General features: G+C 36.1%; 1 protein-coding gene and 1 pseudogene across 2 annotated transcripts; both read left to right on the top strand.

The window, feature by feature from the left end:
• The first annotated feature begins 2,595 nt into the window (after positions 1-2,595).
• LOC145233580 (NACHT, LRR and PYD domains-containing protein 13-like) lies at positions 2,596-10,100 on the top strand. Its single transcript, XM_080098335.1, has 11 exons — positions 2,596-2,711; positions 3,114-3,182; positions 3,509-3,556; positions 4,071-4,133; positions 4,302-4,365; positions 5,179-6,917; positions 7,499-7,660; positions 7,827-7,985; positions 8,751-8,912; positions 9,142-9,285; positions 9,339-10,100. The coding sequence occupies exons 1-11, from the start codon at positions 2,640-2,642 to the stop codon at positions 9,372-9,374; spliced, it is 2,718 nt and encodes a 905-aa protein (XP_079954461.1). The 5' UTR covers positions 2,596-2,639; the 3' UTR covers positions 9,375-10,100.
• A 2,990-nt stretch (positions 10,101-13,090) lies between these two features.
• On the top strand, positions 13,091-19,866 carry LOC145234586 (NACHT, LRR and PYD domains-containing protein 3-like; annotated as a pseudogene). Its single transcript, XR_013861299.1, has 9 exons — positions 13,091-13,604; positions 13,943-14,032; positions 14,228-14,336; positions 14,737-16,492; positions 16,991-17,152; positions 17,526-17,687; positions 18,071-18,232; positions 18,777-18,911; positions 19,520-19,866. The product of XR_013861299.1 is annotated as an NACHT, LRR and PYD domains-containing protein 3-like (transcript).
• Position 19,867: the final 1 nt, after the last annotated feature.

Raw genomic sequence — 19,867 nt, 5'->3', positions numbered from 1 at the left:
GTCGACAAAAAAGTTTTTCCACGTTTTGAAACACGTCTGGAAAGTTGAAAGGTTGTTTGTATGACGTAACAAAAACTGTAAGACTTGATTTGTTAACGTTCGATGGCAAAGATTCCTGCAACATTTACTTGTTAAAAAAAGGTTTTAAACGTAGAAACTACGTTGTGTGTTAGCTTGGTAGCCATTACTTTTACCGTTAATCACGGATCGGCAATCTACGGTCCTCCAGCCAACTCAGCAAAGCGTCTATTTATAATGTGGTAAATCTTGTAGTGTGAAAACAGGCTATCATTTGTTACATGCTTTATTTGTGCGCATGTGTGAATAATTTGATTCGTTCCATCAATTAGTATCGTCTCACGAAGTACTTCACTTACGTGAAAAAACATAACCCAGCAGTCTATCATTAAATTGTATGAAGGCTTCAGGACTGATCTCAGTATGTGTGTATATTCACCTTAGCATAGATGGGTTGTATTTATATTCACAAAACATTCCAGTTTTAATTCACCACTTCAACAACATGATAAACAGTTAGTCGATTGTGAATAATATGAATGTTATAACAGCAGGCCTATGGTTTGATGCAGCTTTTCTGATTTTGGGTATTGCCTGCTGGATGCAAACGGTTGCCGGCCATGCGTAAATGCTTGGTATGTTTTTTTTACGGGGTTCGAACCCAGGACTCTCCCTGGGACGAATCCCGATCAGGTTTTTTATGTCTGTATACGGGCCAGGCGCGCCAGATCATTCGGCCATGTCAGTTCTGATTCGGTTACTCGGTTTCAAAACGCTGGCTTGTGGTCACGTTAATTGAGTTTGTCGCTATGGGAGGATGCATCATCCAAACTTTAGCCTATTAAGCGATCGCATTTACGGTTGTTGGGTGTGCGTGTGCACGAAGCCGTGAACAAACGTTACAAGATTACCTGTCGTTCTTGGCCATTTCATATTGTTACTTATTGGCCGCTTTTTTCGCACTGATGTATGTTTGTGGTGCTCTTGGCTCTCGCGATGAAATAGAAGAGAAACAGCGTGGAGCAAAAATTTACTGAGGAAGATTTCCATTGGCTGAAATTGTTTGCTTTTGGGAAATTCCCTCATTAAAAACTACACTTTCTATTTTCTGACGACCAATTTTCACCCAGTAACTTTGTACGGTATAAGTTACGTGTAAAAAACGTTAAACAAAGCTCATTCAATTCCAGCAATACACTTATGCATACGTTTACAAATAAAGTACTGCTTTTAAATCAGTCTGAAAGTAAGCAATCCGTATGTCCATGCCTTTTTTATCTTGACGATATCGACTGTATCAATATTCACGACAAACAAACCTGTGTATCTACAAAAGGTTCCCCATATGATGTTTACCAAGCGAGAAAACGTTTTAAAAATGTACTAACGGCGTGGTTCGCCCGTTTTGTCTCGGTTGAAAGAGTAAATTAGTTGAGATGAGATTATAGTGGCACAATAGCACTAAAACAATCCCCAAGCCCAGAATAGGAGCGCAACATTAAAACGTTATGGAGTGTAAAACAGTGAAGGGAACAATGTGTGTATTATGACTGTATCGGACTTTGGACTTTTTAATTCAAAACATTTTAATTCGTGTAATTGTCGTGTCATATCATCACGGTCAACCCCGTTCATAACTCGCCTTTTTCTACACAAAAGCTTGACCGGCTATTTAAACATGTTTTTCTTATGACTGAACCGGTCAATTACTGCTTAAGGCTATCGTTTTATCATCCCCTTACGTGTTAACGTAAAGCAACGTCTTAATCTGCTTCCAGCCATGTTAAACTTGACACTTCTATAAGCAATTTAAAGAATAATTACGGTTTAGAACACAGTTAATCTTCTCGGGCGTACGTTTTACGACTATGCCGGTGATAACGAGATTTGACCTGAACGCTATAAAGATCGACACATTTTAGACTTAAAATCAGTTCTAAAGTTACCTTAAGTTACCTTAAGCTACCTTAAGTGACTAGAGTACGCATTAGAATTGATGTCTCACAGTTGATTCGTGCGCGGTGACTTTTGTGTTGCGTGTTTAACCGCAAGAGGCGCTTTCGTGGTATGCCTTATTAAAATATAATGTGGGAACGTTAATTTAGCTTTGCGTCTTGTTGTTTGTTTAGATAGCGATAGTTTAATTATTGGAGTCAGATATACGGCAGTGTTTAATTGTCTACCCACTGGGTCAGTACATGACTAAACACGCTGCAGCTACACCGTAGTTAGTTGTTTAAATCTGTAGCACTACTTGTATAGCAGTGATGTGTAAAATCATACTTCTTCACTTTCAGCATAACCGACATCATAAACTATTACAGTAGCATGGCACATATCAGGAAATGGTTACAAAACCCCCACGCTTATAGTGCGTCAAACCAACGACCACATCTATCATTTTCGTGTGGGCTGGTATATATGCATACATAGTCTACAATATACAAAACGAAAAGATTATCAGTGGTCTATGAAAGAGTTTGTACAATTACATTTCATTTGTTGACTTAATGGGAGTTTTTTGAAGTATAACTGCCAGCTTTGGTCGATTTTGGCAAATTTTCCTTTTTTCACTTTAGAAATTTTAAATAATTCCTATAGAAGAGTGCAAATCTGTTAGCATGGAGGAGTATGATGATGCGATGAAGAAGTCTCAACATGACATTATGGAGATTGATGAGGGTGCTCCAATGGTAGGCCTACAAATTAATTAGTGGCATTACTTTTATGTTAAAAGTTCTACCGTCTGTAAAATTTATTGCATATTGGAAAATCTGATTTTATTAAAGTATTTTTGGTAACTGTCAGGTAATGTATAAAAAGAAACAAGCTAAGACTCCTTAAAATAGGCTCTTGTTATGAGAAATTTGTCCTGCAAGTTATGTCATTATCCTGATGAAGGCGTCTTGTATAGGACATCGACTGTTTACAATAAAACTGCTGGATGAGCAATACTTGCTAAATACTCTCTATCGGGACTCTAAAATCAAAAAACAATAGGTTGCTGTTTTATTTTTGTTTCACATCATATTTTCGGCATTGGAGTTTCTCAAGATAATAGACCAAACTGCTTCCTATTTTATATATTTTTGCAGGCATCAACCTCAAACAATAGTCCACAGAAACCGATAATAACAGACAGAAGATTACAGAGTAAAACCAAGGTGTTTGTACCACTCCACTTGTAAATTTGAATAACATTTTGTTTTGAATTCTGTTTTTTTTCCAAGTTGGGTATGTTCATAAATTATACTCTGATTAAAGATATAGAATACTTTGCTTTTGTAATATGCCATTGAAGCAAGTTTATTTGAATCTGCCTGGCTTACACATGTTTAATTTGTTTTTGTTCCACATTTTTCATGTCTTTGAAATAAGATTGTTTTTTTGTAAAAGATGCTACAACTTTGTGTTGTTTTAATATCTAAGACCAACTAGACTTTGATTAAACTGCTTATATAATATTTCTTTACCTTTGTGTCTGTTTTAGGCCAAGCGAATCAGTCCAAAAGAGCAACAAGAAAAATCAGAGAAACCGGTAACAGTGTTTTTCACTTTAACAAAAACTACCTTTGCTTGGAAAAACAATGTGAAAATAATCTATATGATGTAGATTTCATTAAACTTTAAAAAAAAAAAACTATTTATAACACATATTTATAAATCATAGTACAACAGGCGTGTTATAGTGAATCTGCCAGACACCAAGCATTCCCACAGGTGATATTCTTTTACGGAGATAACATATGCAGCATACAAGGCAGGCTATGGTGCTTGTAATTTGACCTTCAACCCCCCAAAAAGAACATGTTGTGGTGTCAAATCCAACGGCAAAATACATTTGTCTAGCCTTGGCCTTGCCATATTTGGGAATGCTTGTTAACTGGCTGATTCGGTATGACACCTTCCATAGGCCTGGGGTGCTATGATTTACATACTAGTGTGCCACGATCGCTGGTCTGAATGAATGTTTCAGGGCTGATCCCAGTTATGAATTAATCTTCATCTTAACACTTACTGCTATTTTTGAAAATGATTTTACTTTATTTTAGCCCATAAAAAGAGCTAAAGAGCCTGATCATGATGAGTTGCCTATTGAAAGTGAACCAATTGAAGTAAGTGAATACTTACACCTAACATGTACTGTACACACATTTTTTGACATAAGTCCATGACATTTCATAATAATGTTGCGAAAATAGACTGCATTATTTTGCCATTGGAGTAAGACATACTTGAATGAAGTGTGATGTTTTTTTTGGCAAATCTTATCTTTGTTGCAGGCACAAGGTAGTGCCACAGTAGAAAGCGGTCTTTGCTGTACAAGCTGCAAACCACCATATCATGGTCAGTGTTCCACTACTTTAAAACATCAAAATTTTGACGTTTTTAAAAGCTGTAGACAGTGCGCACTGTTGCAAACTATAAGGTCTCATCACTGTGGCTGGCATCAAACAGAATTGGTGCGACATAGCTTTTTAGCCAATCGCTGCCAAAAAACTGGATTGATGTTAGATGGCTGCACCAGCCAATAAGGCCTACCTCTTGTCACCAGCTGCACTGATTTTATAGGTCGAAACAGTGTGCACTGCAGCTTATCATTTGTTGGCTGGATGCTTTCAAATTCACATTTTTAATTTGGTAGTTAATGGCTGATATAAGGTGTCAATCAGGGTACAAATAATTGATTTAGGATCCTTTGGACCCCTATGATAGTTTAGGTATTTTTTTATTTTGTTTATTCACAAGCTAACAATACATGGTGCATAAAATACCAACTACATTCGGTTCAAACCAAAGTTTCAATCCTTGTGTTTGGGTTGGGATCGGAAATCAATAAGAAAGACCCATATTATTGTGATGTGACAGTGTTTGCCACTGACAATTCACTTCTGTTGCATCACAATGAGATTAAAATGTCACCATGCATTTTGGGGCGATGCCTATGAAGAAGGTTTTCAAACAAGTTTCCTGCGTATTTAAATAAGCATCTTCAAAAATAGCCATTTATTAATGTGGTTTCGCATGAATTAAAAAGTTGTCACAGACCCCCTGAAATTGCTTTTCAGACCCCTGCTCTAAAGGAAGAACCAATATCACAATAGAAGGACCTTTTGTACAGGGTCTTCCATGTTATAAGTGCTTGCATATGTTTTTCAGGAAAACAACTCATAAAAGAACTGAAATGCCAAGCTGGCAAAGATTCTGCGTCAACAATTTTTGGTGTTGACATCCAACATGACTGTGATGCTGTAGACTTTGAGCTTACAGAAGTTGAAAAAGTTCAGCATTTAAATCGCAGTGGCAGCTATGAGTTTGAGCAAAACCTATACCAACGCTCACAGTTGCTCATAACGTACAATGAAATGAAAGGTACGTTATCCATCGATGAAATATTTATCAGGTCACAAGCAAGGGCTGAAAGAAAAGCTGCCGAGTTAAACATAGATGCGCAGTACATTGAGTTAGGAAGCAAGATTGTTGGTGTAGTAGGTCAGGCTGGAATTGGCAAGACAACGTTTACTAAGATGCTTGTGACAAACATTCTTCACGATGAGGAGTACCTTGGCCCTGTTTCTTTTATATTTTATCTTTTTGTACGAAAAATTGATTTCTCCCACTGCTGCACTGCATTTCAATTTTTGGTAGAGAATGCTTTGCCTAAATGGCAGCACACTCCTGAATGCAATAAGGCTATAATAGAACACATTGAAACAGACAACAGGGTCTTGGTGGTGATCGATGGTTTGGACGAAGTATCACTTCCAAGTGGGAATATCCCAAAAATCTATTCTATTGACAAACAGACAAAACCTGAAATCATTCTACTAAACCTGTTGTCTGGAGCTATTTTGCCAATGGCAAGAAAAGTTTTTACCTCCCGACCAGAACAAATGTTTAACCTTGGACAGCCTTATATTCCAGAATTTATAGTGCAAATTAATGGCCTAGGCCAAGACTCCCAGGATAAATTAGGTCAACAGATTTGTGGAAATGCATTTAAAAAAGTGAAAAATGATATGCATTACAATTCTGACTTACATCTGTATTGTCACATACCAATTTATTGCACTATGGCATATTCATACCTTTTCAAAAAAAAAGAAGTAACTTCTGTTTCTCCTACACTAACTTCTCTTTTGACATCAATTTTTCTTGATTTTGTGAGTGCCAGTAAACTGCTAGAAAGGGGATTTGAATTGAAATCATTGGGCCACCTTGCTTGGATTGGCATTCAGCGAAAAGAGTTCATTTTTTCTAAGGATACGCAAAAGGCTGTAGGTCTTGATCCTGAGCTTGTAAAAATATTTACCAATCATACTTTACTACGGGGATTGTCTGTTAGTATCCTTGAAGGACGTCTGTTGACTTTTTCCCACTTGACATGGCAAGAGTTCTTGGCTGCCATCCACCTTTTTTCAGGCCAAACAGTGACACAATTTAAAAGCTTACTTCATAACCATATTCCCGAAGTAATGTTTAAATGTCTTTTTGGTCTCTGCAATCAAAATACCTTTTCCCAGTTAAAAGAAGTTTTTCCCGAACTTTCTGTTGAAGACTGGATCTTGAAGAAAACTCTTCTTTGTAAATACATGTTAAAGAAGTATGGTTCTTTTACAACAGTAAAATTTAATCATTTTGCCCTCTTGTGGGAGGCACAGGATGAAAGCATGTGTGCAGAGTTTGTTAGTCGTGTAGGATGCAAGTCTGAAATGACTTTAATTGGGCAATGGTTTCCAGTTGATGTTGTGAGTTTGTGTTATGCTTTGAAAGTGGTTCAGAAACGATTTGGCAGTGTTACAGAAGTGCGTGCTGCATCTGACCAAGAATACCAGAAGTGTATCTTTGTGAGTAACGCTCTTGAGAGATTTACTGATGAAATCAAGTCTGGTATAAAGGTATGTTTCTTCTATCTATGTTGTCTTGCCATTGTGATGTGTGGTTTTTGCATACTTATTAACAATGAAAAAATAGTTCAGAGTGAATTGAAACTTGGTATTAAATAGTAATACCTTAGGGGTCGCCAACCTTTAAAGTAAATAAAAGAAATCATTTGGAGTATAATTTTTTGGAATATTATAAAAATATTATACTTTTTGAAGCATAGGACTGAAAAGGATCTGACAAATCTCTTTTGTAAAAAAATCTGCCAGACATAGCAATATTTAATTTTTTCTTTGATTATAACTTTTTCTTTTTAGCTTTTAATTTCTACTCCATGACGCAAAAATGAACTGTATTGTTGACACAGAAACCCTTTATTACACATAACAATGCCTTGTCATGCATCACAATAAGAAATTTTACAGTATTTTGTGCCGTTTAATACTCACACTTTAGGAAATTTTTGATTAAAAACAGTGAAATTTCGCGGGCCAACACAATTATCTCTGCTTGAAATGGATTTTGTGGCCCACAGTCCTGCAGTTGGACCACATTGTATTTTGTATTAGATGGCCAATCATGTTATTTTATTTAGATCGACACACTCATTCTCTCCAAATTAAATTTGCAAAAAAACTGCTGGAAGTCCATCTCAAGCAGTGTTCATCTCTTTAAGCATTTACACGCTGAAAGATGCAAAATCACACATGAAGGATTGCCAAATTTGGTGGACAACCTGTCAAAACTGGATGATCCGGTATGAAATCACCTTTGGATTACAAAAATTTGCAATGTTTTGTTGTCGCTACATGTTTACTGTTACATTTCAGTCATTTTCAGGGGACTTTTTTCTCTTCAAGTCTGATTTTTTTACTATGTTATGCCCATGTAAAAAATTGGTCTTCAACTTACATATTGTTTAGATAACTGAACTGAAACTTGGTGGAAACAAGCTGACTGATAAAGGAGCAAAACTTCTTGCTCCTGGCATCTCTCATATCCAACGACTACATCTTGATGACTGTGACATCACCTACGTTGGTGTAAAGGAGGTGGTTGGAGGATTGAAGGACAATGCACAGGTTTGTTTTTTAGAAATCATTTTTAATACCCATATGATGCTAATTGTTACTTTTAAAGGTAACATCGCATGCTTTTTGAGAAACGACAGATATTATGTCTATGCAAAATATTATGTACCCTTTTTGAAACAAACTATAAACCCTTTCAAGTGAAATGCATGACTTTACTTGTTATTTGCACGTGGAAATGACTTGTCATGCCAATATGTTCAGGAATAATAATTTTTGTGACAGTTGACCTCAATAGTAGTCAGAAAGCAGAGCACTTTGGGCATGTAGGCTGGATTTTGAGATTATTGCAAAATAAAAAAGTGAAAACAGCATCTAGAAGTAAAAACTAAAAGGGTAATTATTGTCTTCCCTACTACTTTTTAATTGAAGATTTGTGTTTGCTGGTAAAAATAAACATTGATTGATATAAAACAAGCAATGAAACAGTTTAAATTGTTACTTCAATATAAACATGCCATGAAAAATATGCTTGAGTACCAACCTTGGTGCGCATGCAACCGCTGCTATAGTATATATGCAACATGGTAAAAGCTATTCCTTACCCAACTTTTGTTCACAAAATTAAAACACTTAAATGTTTCACTTTTCAATATCACTATTGGCACTTTTCAAAGTACAATAACTGTTTTTGAGTGCAACAAATTTAAATTTCTATCTATCAAAACAAAAGACTGATGGTATTAAATAATTAACCATCCAGTTAGTACTATGCTAATAGTTTAAAGCACCTTTAAACACAGATTATTGTTTTAGCTTGAATATCTCAGCCTTGCTGGAAACAAGATTGGCAATGAAGGTGCTGCTGTGCTTGCTGAAGACCTGCATAGAATAAAGGGACTCAACTTGCTCCTATGCAACATTACTGAAGAAGGGGTAGTTAAACTTGCAGCAAGAGCAAAGACACTAGCACAACAGGTAGGCATGCACCTCAAGTTCTAAAAGTGTGATTGGCACTTTAAACTTGCTTCACAAATAATAATAAAACACTTGCTGCATTATAAATATATATGTAACAGAGATTTTTTAATTGTAATTAAACCTGGCATCTACTGGTAACTTTCAAACATCAGACAGCTTAAAAGTAAATCATGTGGAGATTAAACGTTTACATTTATCAGTAAGAAACAAAAATGTTCTGTTCCAGATGACCTTGCTAGATTTATCAGAAAATGTAATAGGACGAAATGGAGTCAGCGAACTGTCACTTTGTGGAGGGAAAATAGATGAACTCATACTACGATTTTGCAATTTGTCAGAAGCTCTGGAGGAAGAACTAAAAGATCACTTGGTATGAACACATTTTTTTTAAGTTGTTTAAGTACTAATTCCTTTTTTCTTTAGGGCGCTAGCGTGATTTTTCAGAAAACAGATAAGTGATGACTATCTGAAATGATGATTGAAAAAGTGGAGAGTGAAATGGCTACACTTAAACTGAAATATCCACATTGATGTTAGTAGAAAAAATTGCTCTGTACATTGTTGTAATCATATGCTTGTGGTTATCATGTACCTAAAAATATCAGTGTGTTGTGTGGTGTAATTGTTTTTGGTTTTAAACTTTCATATTTAATTGATTTTGGATTTTTTAATTGCGATTCTTAAAAGTGTGGCCGATCCTTTTATTTGTGCTTTTACTTTTTCCAGTATCAAAAGGTTTTAAGAAATTGACTTTAGGAGTTTTTGTTTTAAAATTTTGAGTAAAAACATGCTTCATTTCCACCAAGCTTATAATTTTCAAAACAGCTTGTAATTTCTTGTACAAAATAATGCACCTTTTTTGAATAGTTGTACATTGCAAGCTAATGAAAATTTTACCAAACTATTCATAAGTGGTTTCAGACTGATGTCCTGTTCGCCTTACTCCTTCTGTTTTGAGTGAAGTTAACCATACCCTGAAATTGCTTATACAATGTAGTGGCAACTTTTGTAACACAGGCCAGCTTGATAAGTACCAAGCCAGTTGTCAAAAGTGTTATTTGGCTTTAAACCTGTAAGTGTAATATAACAACAATCTCATGAATCGTAATCTTGTTGTGTACATTTATAATAAAATAATGGCACTTAACTTTTCTTTGGGCAGATAAAGATAGAATTGAGTTTATATCGCTAGGCGAAGAGTGTATTCGTTTGACTACTATAGTCAAAGCGGAGTTGTTCTTTTTTAGTGGGGATGAAAATAAAACCAGACCACAATGGGTGATCAGTATTTAACAGTCATTGCAAGTCATCAAAATATTCCTGTAGTGGAATATGCCAGTACAACAGGGGTACCTGATTTGCTTGTTGAGGTGTCACATTAGCAAAATTAGACCCTGCAAAACTTATGCGCCGAGTACAGAAACATGCCATTCAATTCTTATTTTTGTACAGTTTAAACCTTTCCATAGAAGTTGTAATGAATAAATGGATTGAATCATTTTATATCCCAAGTTAATAAAAATTTCCAATGGTAAACCGTTGTTGTGTTTACTTGTAACGGTTCGTTTAAAGGTTGTAAATATTGTTTGCCCAGTAACGACCTAATTTAATGTCTTGGCTTCTCTCACTACTACTCACATTTCACGTCTATGTGTTTACTTAATCCGTGTTGGCAAGCGATGTGGAAGTTACCCGTATTCCCGTTGCATCTATATTATGTGTAGTAAGTTTTAAGCTCAACATTCAATTCGATTTCCTCGTTTTTGGATCGCTAAGAGTAGAACCAATAAACGAAACAACCAAATTAAGGGTACAGTATCCAATTAGCAAAACACGCCAGGCAAAGGCCTTAATCATACAGAAGTTTTTGAAAACTATCAGATAAGGCTTTGCTTATACACATTTGGCTTTATACAAGTATTGTCCAAATTTTGTTTGGAAAGATCGGTGGGGTTCGACAGGAAAAGAAACCATGGCAGCAGCATAGCCTTTAACTTTTGCCGTAAAGGCTTACTGGTAAGTCATTTTTGATTCCGTTACACTCTCTTTTAGTGTTAGCAGATGCGGACGCTATTATTTACGGTTGCCGAGTGTGCATGGCGTCATGAACAAACGTGACTTCTATAGTCCTTCCGTTCGTGTTCAATCAGTACGTTTTATACGTTGCACATCTCACGGTTTATGACTAAGTCCAGTTTCGGATCAGCTCTTGCGACAAAATGAGAAAGAAAATGTGGCGATGCAGGAGCTGTTGATGAACCTTAACGTTTAAAATTGCGAGCTCGCTTAGTCCACGCCATAAAAGGGGTTGAGCGAGCGGTGCCTTCAAAAACAGCAGGTCCTCTTGGTGCCCTAAGTGCGCTTATTCCGCTAGGTACTTCGCTAGGTATACTACAGGTAACTCGTTTTAATGAAACAAAGCCCGTAAATAGTGCAGGTAACCTATTTTAAAGCGAGGAAACTGGTAGTTACTGCGACGTAACGTCATAATGCTGTAGGTACTGGTTTTAATGTTTGGGTTAAGGTTAGGGTTGGGGTTAGGTTTGGGTTAGGGTTTAAGCTTTAAGTTTGTGGTATGTGTTAGGACTATCTTAACACCTTTTCAGCATTATTTGCGTGTTTTAACGTTCACTGGAGCAGTGGCGTAGCAGCCACTTGGCGGTTCTGGCTCTGCGCCAGGGACGGCAGGCTATGAGGGGGCTGCAAAATGACTAATATTTTTCAAAAAAACGTTTTTTGTTCTTATAAAAAAGGAAATTATATCAAGATTCTGAATCTGTAAGCCTTTTTTCATAATTCAAATTATTTATTTGTCAAAACTTACTTCAAAGTGAAAAGTGCTCTCAAGTGTGTCGATGGTAAGAAAATTATCAGTATATGCTAGTATGGACTAAATTACACACTGATCAGTTTTATGAACTATAACCTAGTCAAGATTTCGGAGATATTATGGCTGATTTTGTTTCGGCGAAAGCTCGAAAAGTTCAATTTTAAGGCGGCTATTGATCTTTTATTTGCCTAATACATTTGTTCTCCATTTTTTGTCTTTTATTGTTTTGTCTATTATGCCTTAACGCTGAGTCAGTGAGACTTCTTTCTCGAGCAATATACCACTTCTGAGACGCGGCACATTATTTGCAATTATTTTTGTTGATAAGATTGCTTGAACATAAAACTATTTCAAAATTTGCTGCAGTCTACTTAGGGCGGCATTTTCAACGAAAGCCAGGGGCGGCAGCATATGATCCTACGCCACTGCACTGGAGTATTTCCGATTTGTCGCAAAAAAGCAGGACAGCTGCATTACTTTCGAGTTACGTCGTAACTGTTATGAGTTTAATCGCACCAAAGAGAGTTACCTGCACAATTTTGGAGTTACGTTGCACAAAAAAGGTTACCAAGCGCACCTGTAGTATTCGAAGGCACCCTTGAGCGAGCGCTTAGCGGACTAAATAGGGTTTTAAACGAGGTCCAAGCGAGCTTTAGCGAAATAAACCAGACCAAAGAGCTATAAGGGTGACGCGTGCTAAGTGGCCTTAGTGTAATCTTAGCGGGCTAAGTGGGCTCGCAGTTTTAGAAGGCACCCATCGTATTGGCCAGCGTGTGTTTGCTTCTGGGAAATACCCGTAGTGAAAACCACCCAATCACGTTTTACGACGACAGGTAGTTTTAGCTTGCAATGTTTTGCATGAAAAAGTATATGCAATGTATTATGAAAAAGTATATACAATGTATAACTATATATTATACATGCAACTATTTTTTAATTTTAATTTAAACAAACCTTACTTCCTAATGGCAGGATTTAACAATCGAGCTCAAACTTCGTGAAAGCTGCCAGAGAGTGGTTTTCCCAACACTGCTTTCCAAAGATTGGAAGTGGGCAAGCTGTTTTAAATTTGGCTCTGTGGTCCTGATGTGTGATATCCACCTATATTAGGTTTCAGAATCATGAAAATTGGCATAAACCGCAATGCTTCAGGCTGTGTTATTATAAATGAGCAGGCTCTAATTAATCCTGGTAATTGTTAAGACTTTAGGTGTGTAAAACGTATAATGTTTTGTCTTCGTCATGTACAAGTTTTTGTTCATGCTCCGTTTCAATGGTAGAAGTTGTACTAGTTGCTACATTATTTGAACAACTATTTTATATTTAGAGGTCTATTAAGAATTAAAGTTGCTAATTGATTAAGTTTTAAAATCTACCTAATCATGTCAAAATCATCTAAGCTTAATATTTCAACATTCTGGATTGAGTTATCTGGGTCTGCTACCGAACATAGTTCTTCTGTTCTTGGGGCAACTTCCGAATATTTTTCAAATGTTAATCTTGGAACTGCTGCAAGAATCTTGGAGGAAATCTACATCACACTATGGTCGAGAGACTCATTCGTTTTCAGTTTTGAAAGATCTCAGAAATTGAAACTAAAAGTGGTCACAAAAAAGGAGGAAGCATCATTTAATTTGTTTAGTCGATGTCACTCTGGACAACTGCTACAGCAAATAAATGACAGCATCTCGGCTCTTACTCAAATAACAGGGTTCAATTGTGGCACAATTGAAAGCACAACCATTACTGAGATGAAATCAGATTCTGTCAGCATCCAGGAGTATAATGAAATGATGACTCAATCTCAATTCAACATTTTGCAGCTTGTAAAACAAGATACTCAAGAGGTTACAACAAATGTAAGTTTTTTTGTTAAGAAATCACTAGGTTTTACAATAATATAAACACATTCCTTACTAAATTTGCTGAACAGCATGTTTTGCTCTGAAATCTGACAATATTATTAAAACAGATCTGCCTAATTGCATACTGTTTAATCATACAGTCTGCTTAATTGCACATAGGGACTGTTAAACTACACCCTTTCACCTGTGTAAAAAATTATCTGCTTATCGCATGGAAACGCTTGTCAATTGGTTTAATGCGATTAACCTGTATGCAATTAAAGCAGATTCATTTCTATAATATTATCAGATTTTATAACAAGCTGCAACTTGGTGCTACTACATTTTTGCAGGCATTAACCCAAGATGAGAATACACAGACACCAACAACACCAGCCACATCACTACTCAAAAGTGCAGGAGCCCAGCCAGAACAAGTTGAGGTAAAAATCAGATTTAGTAGGTGCAGCATGTTTAGGGCTGATCCACCCATTGCGCCCACCACTATTTTGCGCTCCATAACATTTCAATGTTGTGCAGCTATTTCCCGCTTGGCGTTCGTTTTTGTGTAATTGTGTTGCTATGTTTTTTCACCAAGCAAAATAAACTCAACTGAACAAGGACTCTAAATGTTGCAGGATGTTGGCACAATTTCACCAGCTGGACAGAGCAACATCACTGCAGAAACCATCCACAATCTCCACATTAATGCTACTCAAGCTCCAGTTCTAGATGTTAAGGCTTTAGGTTTGTATATTTTAGCAGCAACTGATAGAAGTTAATGCAGAACTTTGTGGTCTCAAACAAAAGCTCTGTTTTTGGGAAGCAAACAATTGTAATGATAAATACTGACAAACAAAAAGTTGTGGGCAGACCCAAATGTTCTCAAATCTCCTGACATTAAATGTGTTTGGTATTTAAACAGATCATTAGTAACAGTTTTTGTTTTGTAGATTGGGATACTGTGGTTGGCCCTTCTTTACTTCACAGAAAAAAATTTGCACACAAATGTATAGGGGCCTGCTAAATAAATTCACCTTAGGTTTATGCTGCCCTAGACATGAAGATTTTGTGGCACAATATGAAAACTCAATACTGTTACCATTAAATGCTGTGACCATTAAATGCTGTGTTACTTTTTTTGAAGGAGACAATCTACAGCAACAACTTTGGTCACAAGCTGAAGCCAGGTCAAGTTCCTTGGAATCTTCTGTGGAGATTAACAAGGCCTACGAAATGGTCCAGCTTGAGTTAACAGAAAAGGCTGGTCTAAGTAATAACAACTTTGAATATGAAAAAACCTTTCATGAACATAAGAAAGATTTACAGAAGTTCAGTCATATTCCAGGCAATATGTCGCCAAATGAGATTTTTATAAAGTCACGAGCATATGCTGAATCACAGAAAGCAACACAATCCAGGATGAGACAACCAATAAGTACAGTCCAACAACTCAATCCCAACATTATTGGTTTGGTAGGTCAAGCAGGTATTGGTAAAACAACACTTACCAAAATGTTGATCCAACAAGTGTTGTCCGGCCACTTTCCAGAATCTGTTTCTTTTCTCTTCTATATCTTTGTGAGGGAAATAGATTTTACCAAAGATTGCAATGTTCTTCAGTTTCTTGTACGAAGTGGCTTGCCAGAGTGGAAATTTACGGAAGAACGCGATCATGCATTGATAGATAAATTAATAGCTGATGAAGATATCTTAATTGTGATTGATGGGTTTGATGAGGCAGTGCGCACAGATATCAAGTATTCACATATTTCTATCTACGATCAGACTTCACCTGAATTAATTCTTCTAAATTTAATGTCTGGAAATATTTTGCCATCGGCCAAAAAAGTAATTACTTCTCGACCTGCTGAAATGTTTAATCTTGAGCCCTGTGTCAGACCAGCCTTTTTACTGGAAGTTCTTGGCTTAAGCAAAGAGTCACAGGAAAAGGCAGACAAATTTGTCGTGAGTCGTATGAAGATCTGAAAATAATGTTGTACAAAAATCCTGATCTTTCTCTGTATTGGTATGTTCCAATCTACTGCATCATGGCTTTCTCTCACTTTGCTAACACAGAAAACATGGAGTTAGTTTCTCTTACCCTAACTTCTCTTTTGACAGCAACTTTAATTGATTATGCACAAACTGATCACATGCAAGATAAGGGTGTTGAGCTTGAAAACTTGGCACATCTTGCTTGGGATGGTATATTAGAAAAAAAGTGCATTTTTCCAATAAGTTATTTGAAAGAATTTGGTCTAGACTATAGCACAGTTCAGGCATTTCTTCAGATAGCCCTGTCCAAAGGTTTGAGAGTTAACATGAGTATTCTCCAAGGTTATAAATTAACCTTTTTTTCTCATCTGATATGGCAAGAATTTTTCGGTTCCATCCATGCAATGCAGAAAGTGTCCACAATGTACCTTCATGATTACTGTCGGAATTATTACAGTTCTCAAGTTGTCATAAAAATTCTGTTTGGTTTGTGTAACCGTAAGGTTTTTTCACAACTTCAAACAATCATTCCTGGGTTTTCAGCAGGAAAGTGGTTAGAGCAAAAAAAATGTCTTGCTCAATATCTGCAAAATAAAGCCAGTTGGCGTTACACCCATTTGTTAAACGTAGGTTCACTATTACTAGAAGCTCAAGATGATGATATGCTTGCTTCTGTTGTTGATAAACTGCTATCATGTAGGGAAAAATCCATAACATTAGAAGGGTCAGTGCTTCCCAGTGATGCTGTCAGTTTGTGCTATGTGTTAAAAGGTTTCACTAGTTTGTCCAATTTGTCAAAATGGAAAAAAATCGAAAAAGTAAAAGTGCAAATGAAACCAAAACCATGCAACTTTGTTGAAGATGCCTTTTACAGGCTTATTAATGAAATTGGATCAGGCATTAAGGTAAAATCATTAAGGTATTTGGCATTAACTTGAATGTAATAGTTTTGTGGCAGCTCTTTTGTTAAAAATACAGTAGATACCGCGTTAACTATTAAATAAAACCCAAGCAAATAAAACATTTTAGAAATTGTTGGCAAACACCACAAACAAAAGGGAATTGTACACTGTTTTGATTGATTGCTAATATGACTTATCTTATTTCTAAGAAATGTTCCTTTGTTCTTCATAATTGCATCTTAAATCGCAACAAAATAAAATGTTAATTCCTCTCACTTTAGATGTTGTGCAAAACATAATCTTAAAATTATTTCTTACAACCTGACAATGACAATAGCACTTGTCAAAACGTAGTTGTGTTTTACACAAATATACTGGCTCATGATTTTTTTTGCTCAGATAATCCTAAAACATTCTTAAAATGTAATATGGTCTATTGTGCATGTGCAGTAACAATATGACTAGACCAACCATCCTAGAAATTTGTTTCATTTCTTCTAGATCCAGAGGTTTGTCCTTTCTGGTGTCAAGTTCAGAGATGAGGGAACCAAAGCAGTCTCTGGTTGTATTCCCCATGTCGAACAACTGAAAATCGAGAGATGTAACATCACACAAAATGGAATTCCACACATTGCTGAGAAACTGTCTGAACTAGATGAACCGGTATATTACAAATTGGTTTCATCAAAAACAAATTGCCAGAGAGTGCACCAGCATTATTAAGTGTTTCTTACATACAAGCTCTCAGGCTGTTTTGTTTTTGAAAGGTTAAGTTTCAGGTCAAGGTCTAGTGTTTTTATGGGGCAGGTTGGTTTAAAAAATGATAAAATTATTCTGCGTAAAAAACCCTTTGTTGTAATTTGGTGCTAAGCATTTCCCTGTTGGTAGTCAACCACTTATTTTGGTTTCGTATTGAATAAACATAAAGCATTCAATAACGTTTACACGGTTAAAAAAGTTTTGTAGTTCAAGACATATAGTTGTAACATCATTGTGTAATAAACTATTTTTACGAGGACACTTCTTCACTATACAGATAACTGAACTGAAACTTGGTGGAAACAAGCTGACCGATGTTGGCGCAGAACGTCTTGCTCCAGGCATCTCTCATATCAAGCAGCTACATCTTGATGACTGTGGCATCACCCATGTTGGTGTGGAGAAAGTGGTTCAGTACTTGCTTCTCCGTTCTGAACCGGTAACTTGTTTTGTTATAGTTGGTTTCATGGATTTTTTTGTCAGTAGAATTTTTCAAGTTACTTTGGCTCCCAGAGTAGATTCTCACTGCAATGCACAGCATGTGACTGCATTAGCTGTTACTGGTACGATAAAAATCATGCTCGTAACACCTATATTGCACAACAAAGCACTTTGGTTTTTAAATTTTTTAGTATACAATGCAAGTCATGCCAAAAATGTATTGAGCTTCATGCGTCAATGGGATCAGTGTGTTTTTAATTTAATTAACAAGAAAATCCATCAGATTAAACTTAAGGAACCATAATAGGAGATACAGGTTTATATCACACAATATCAGAGGGAAGTTGGACAACAAACATCATAACTTTTTTTAAACTTTAGATGGACTTGTTGAACCTTTCTGGGAATAAAGTCGGCAATGAAGGCGCTAAATCGCTCGCTACAGGTTTGGACAAGATAAAGAAACTCATCTTGCTCATTTGCAACATCACAGGGCAGGGTGTGTTGGAACTTGCAACAAAAGCAAAAGAACTGGAACATAAGGTATAGAGATGGTTAACAATTGTGGTGGTTTACTAACTGCATCTGACTGCAAATTTATAGGTCAGAAACCTGCCTTAGTGGTTACCCTTTGTATACTTTTTAAATATTGCACCAAACTGATGATTTATATCAGTGGTTCTCAACCTGTGGTATGGGTACCACTAGTGGTAGGTCAGGGCTTTTCATGTGGTACACGAGTACTATTCTGTCACACTCAAATAAAGAATTGCAACTCAAATCTGTCAACTGATCAGCTCTGGTTTGGGGTGCAAGTCATTTTGGACATTCTTTTGAATTGCTTACCTTGCTGGTTTCAGGAAAAATGCTAGCCAGCCCAAGAAAAAAATCATCGGTTGTACGCATTCTGTGTAAGTTTGAGGTTCACTGATGTATACTCATGGTACCAAATTGTAAAACTAATGCTTCTATAGTGCAAGCATGGGACATACTATTACCATAAAAAACCTAATTGAGGTTTACGCTCTCATGACTGCAATAGTTAAAAAGCGTTAACATGACTTTTTGCATTAATTGTTTTTTGCAGATGGATTTGCTTGATTTATCTGAAAATGAGGTTGGAGAGGAAGCTGTTCAAGCATTGTCACTTTGTAAAGGGAAAGTGGACAAACTGAAGCTTCAGTTTTGCGAGGTTTCAGTTCACCAGAAAGAACAGCTGAAAGTAAGTGTTTTTCTCAGAAGGGTTTGAACAAGTATGCTTATAGTATATATTACAGCTGTTGAGAAACAGCAATTGTGTTATATACTTAACGAATATGAGATAAACATCTACCACTATGCTGGCACCAGATAAACTCAACTCATATATTTACTAGTGATGGGACGATACCAGATTTTGAAGATTTTAGAGAAAAAATATACGTAACCTGGCAGAACTTTTTCCCGATTTGTGCTGTCCAAAACAAATATTGGCACAAAGTTGCTCGTATTCTTATAGTGTAAACTGGCTTTATCGAAAACTGAGGCAAAATATTTTTATACTGAGTATGAGTGTCAATACCACTGAAATCATACCAAGTACCGGGTACTTGTCCAATCACTAATATTTACAATTCATTATATGTATCTAGCAAAATAAAATGTATCAGATATATTTCACCTGGTAATGATATATTCACCATACCTTCATACTAGAGATTGCAACTATATCAAAAGCACATAGTTCATTTTAATGCAATAAGTGTGTATGGATTTTAGTATGTCAAGCAATAGAAGACATCCTTACAATTTGTGTTTAAAAAAATGGAATAATGTTTCTTTTATTTACAGGACATGGATGTGGAGTATTGAAGTCCAAGAAAAAAACAATTTGTTTTATTCATCCAAAGTTTTTTATTGTCTCACAAATTTGAAAACTTGCTAATCTCATAGTTTGTTTGTTTGTTTTATTCCTAGTGAGTTCACGTATACACAGGGGACATAATAGCTTTTATTATACATGGTTATGTATGTTATTTTGCATGTTTACAAAAAGCATTGTAGCTGCAGTTTTTATGTGTACTTTTGATATTTTTTGTATCGTTTAATGTAGATATTTCCAATTTCTATCTGTCTGTGTAAGATTTTGGCAAATGTTTTTGTATCTGAAATGGACATTAAACCCTATTAGCACAAAGG

Source organism: Phallusia mammillata, chromosome 6, assembly GCF_965637545.1.
Source record: "Phallusia mammillata chromosome 6, kaPhaMamm4.hap1.1, whole genome shotgun sequence".
Lineage (NCBI taxonomy): Eukaryota > Metazoa > Chordata > Ascidiacea > Phlebobranchia > Ascidiidae > Phallusia > Phallusia mammillata.
Note: the sequence above shows the minus strand (reverse complement) of the source record. Positions and strands in the feature narration are given on the sequence as shown.

Bases quoted from the DNA above. Each gene is read 5' to 3' on its own strand.
- LOC145233580 (XM_080098335.1), top strand. From the start codon at position 2,640: ATGGAGGAGTATGATGATGCGATGAAGAAGTCTCAACATGACATTATG. The intron at 3,183-3,508 runs GTGTTTGTACCA...TGTCTGTTTTAG, and splicing joins GATTACAGAGTAAAACCAAG to GCCAAGCGAATCAGTCCAAA. The intron at 4,366-5,178 runs GTCAGTGTTCCA...TATGTTTTTCAG, and splicing joins CTGCAAACCACCATATCATG to GAAAACAACTCATAAAAGAA.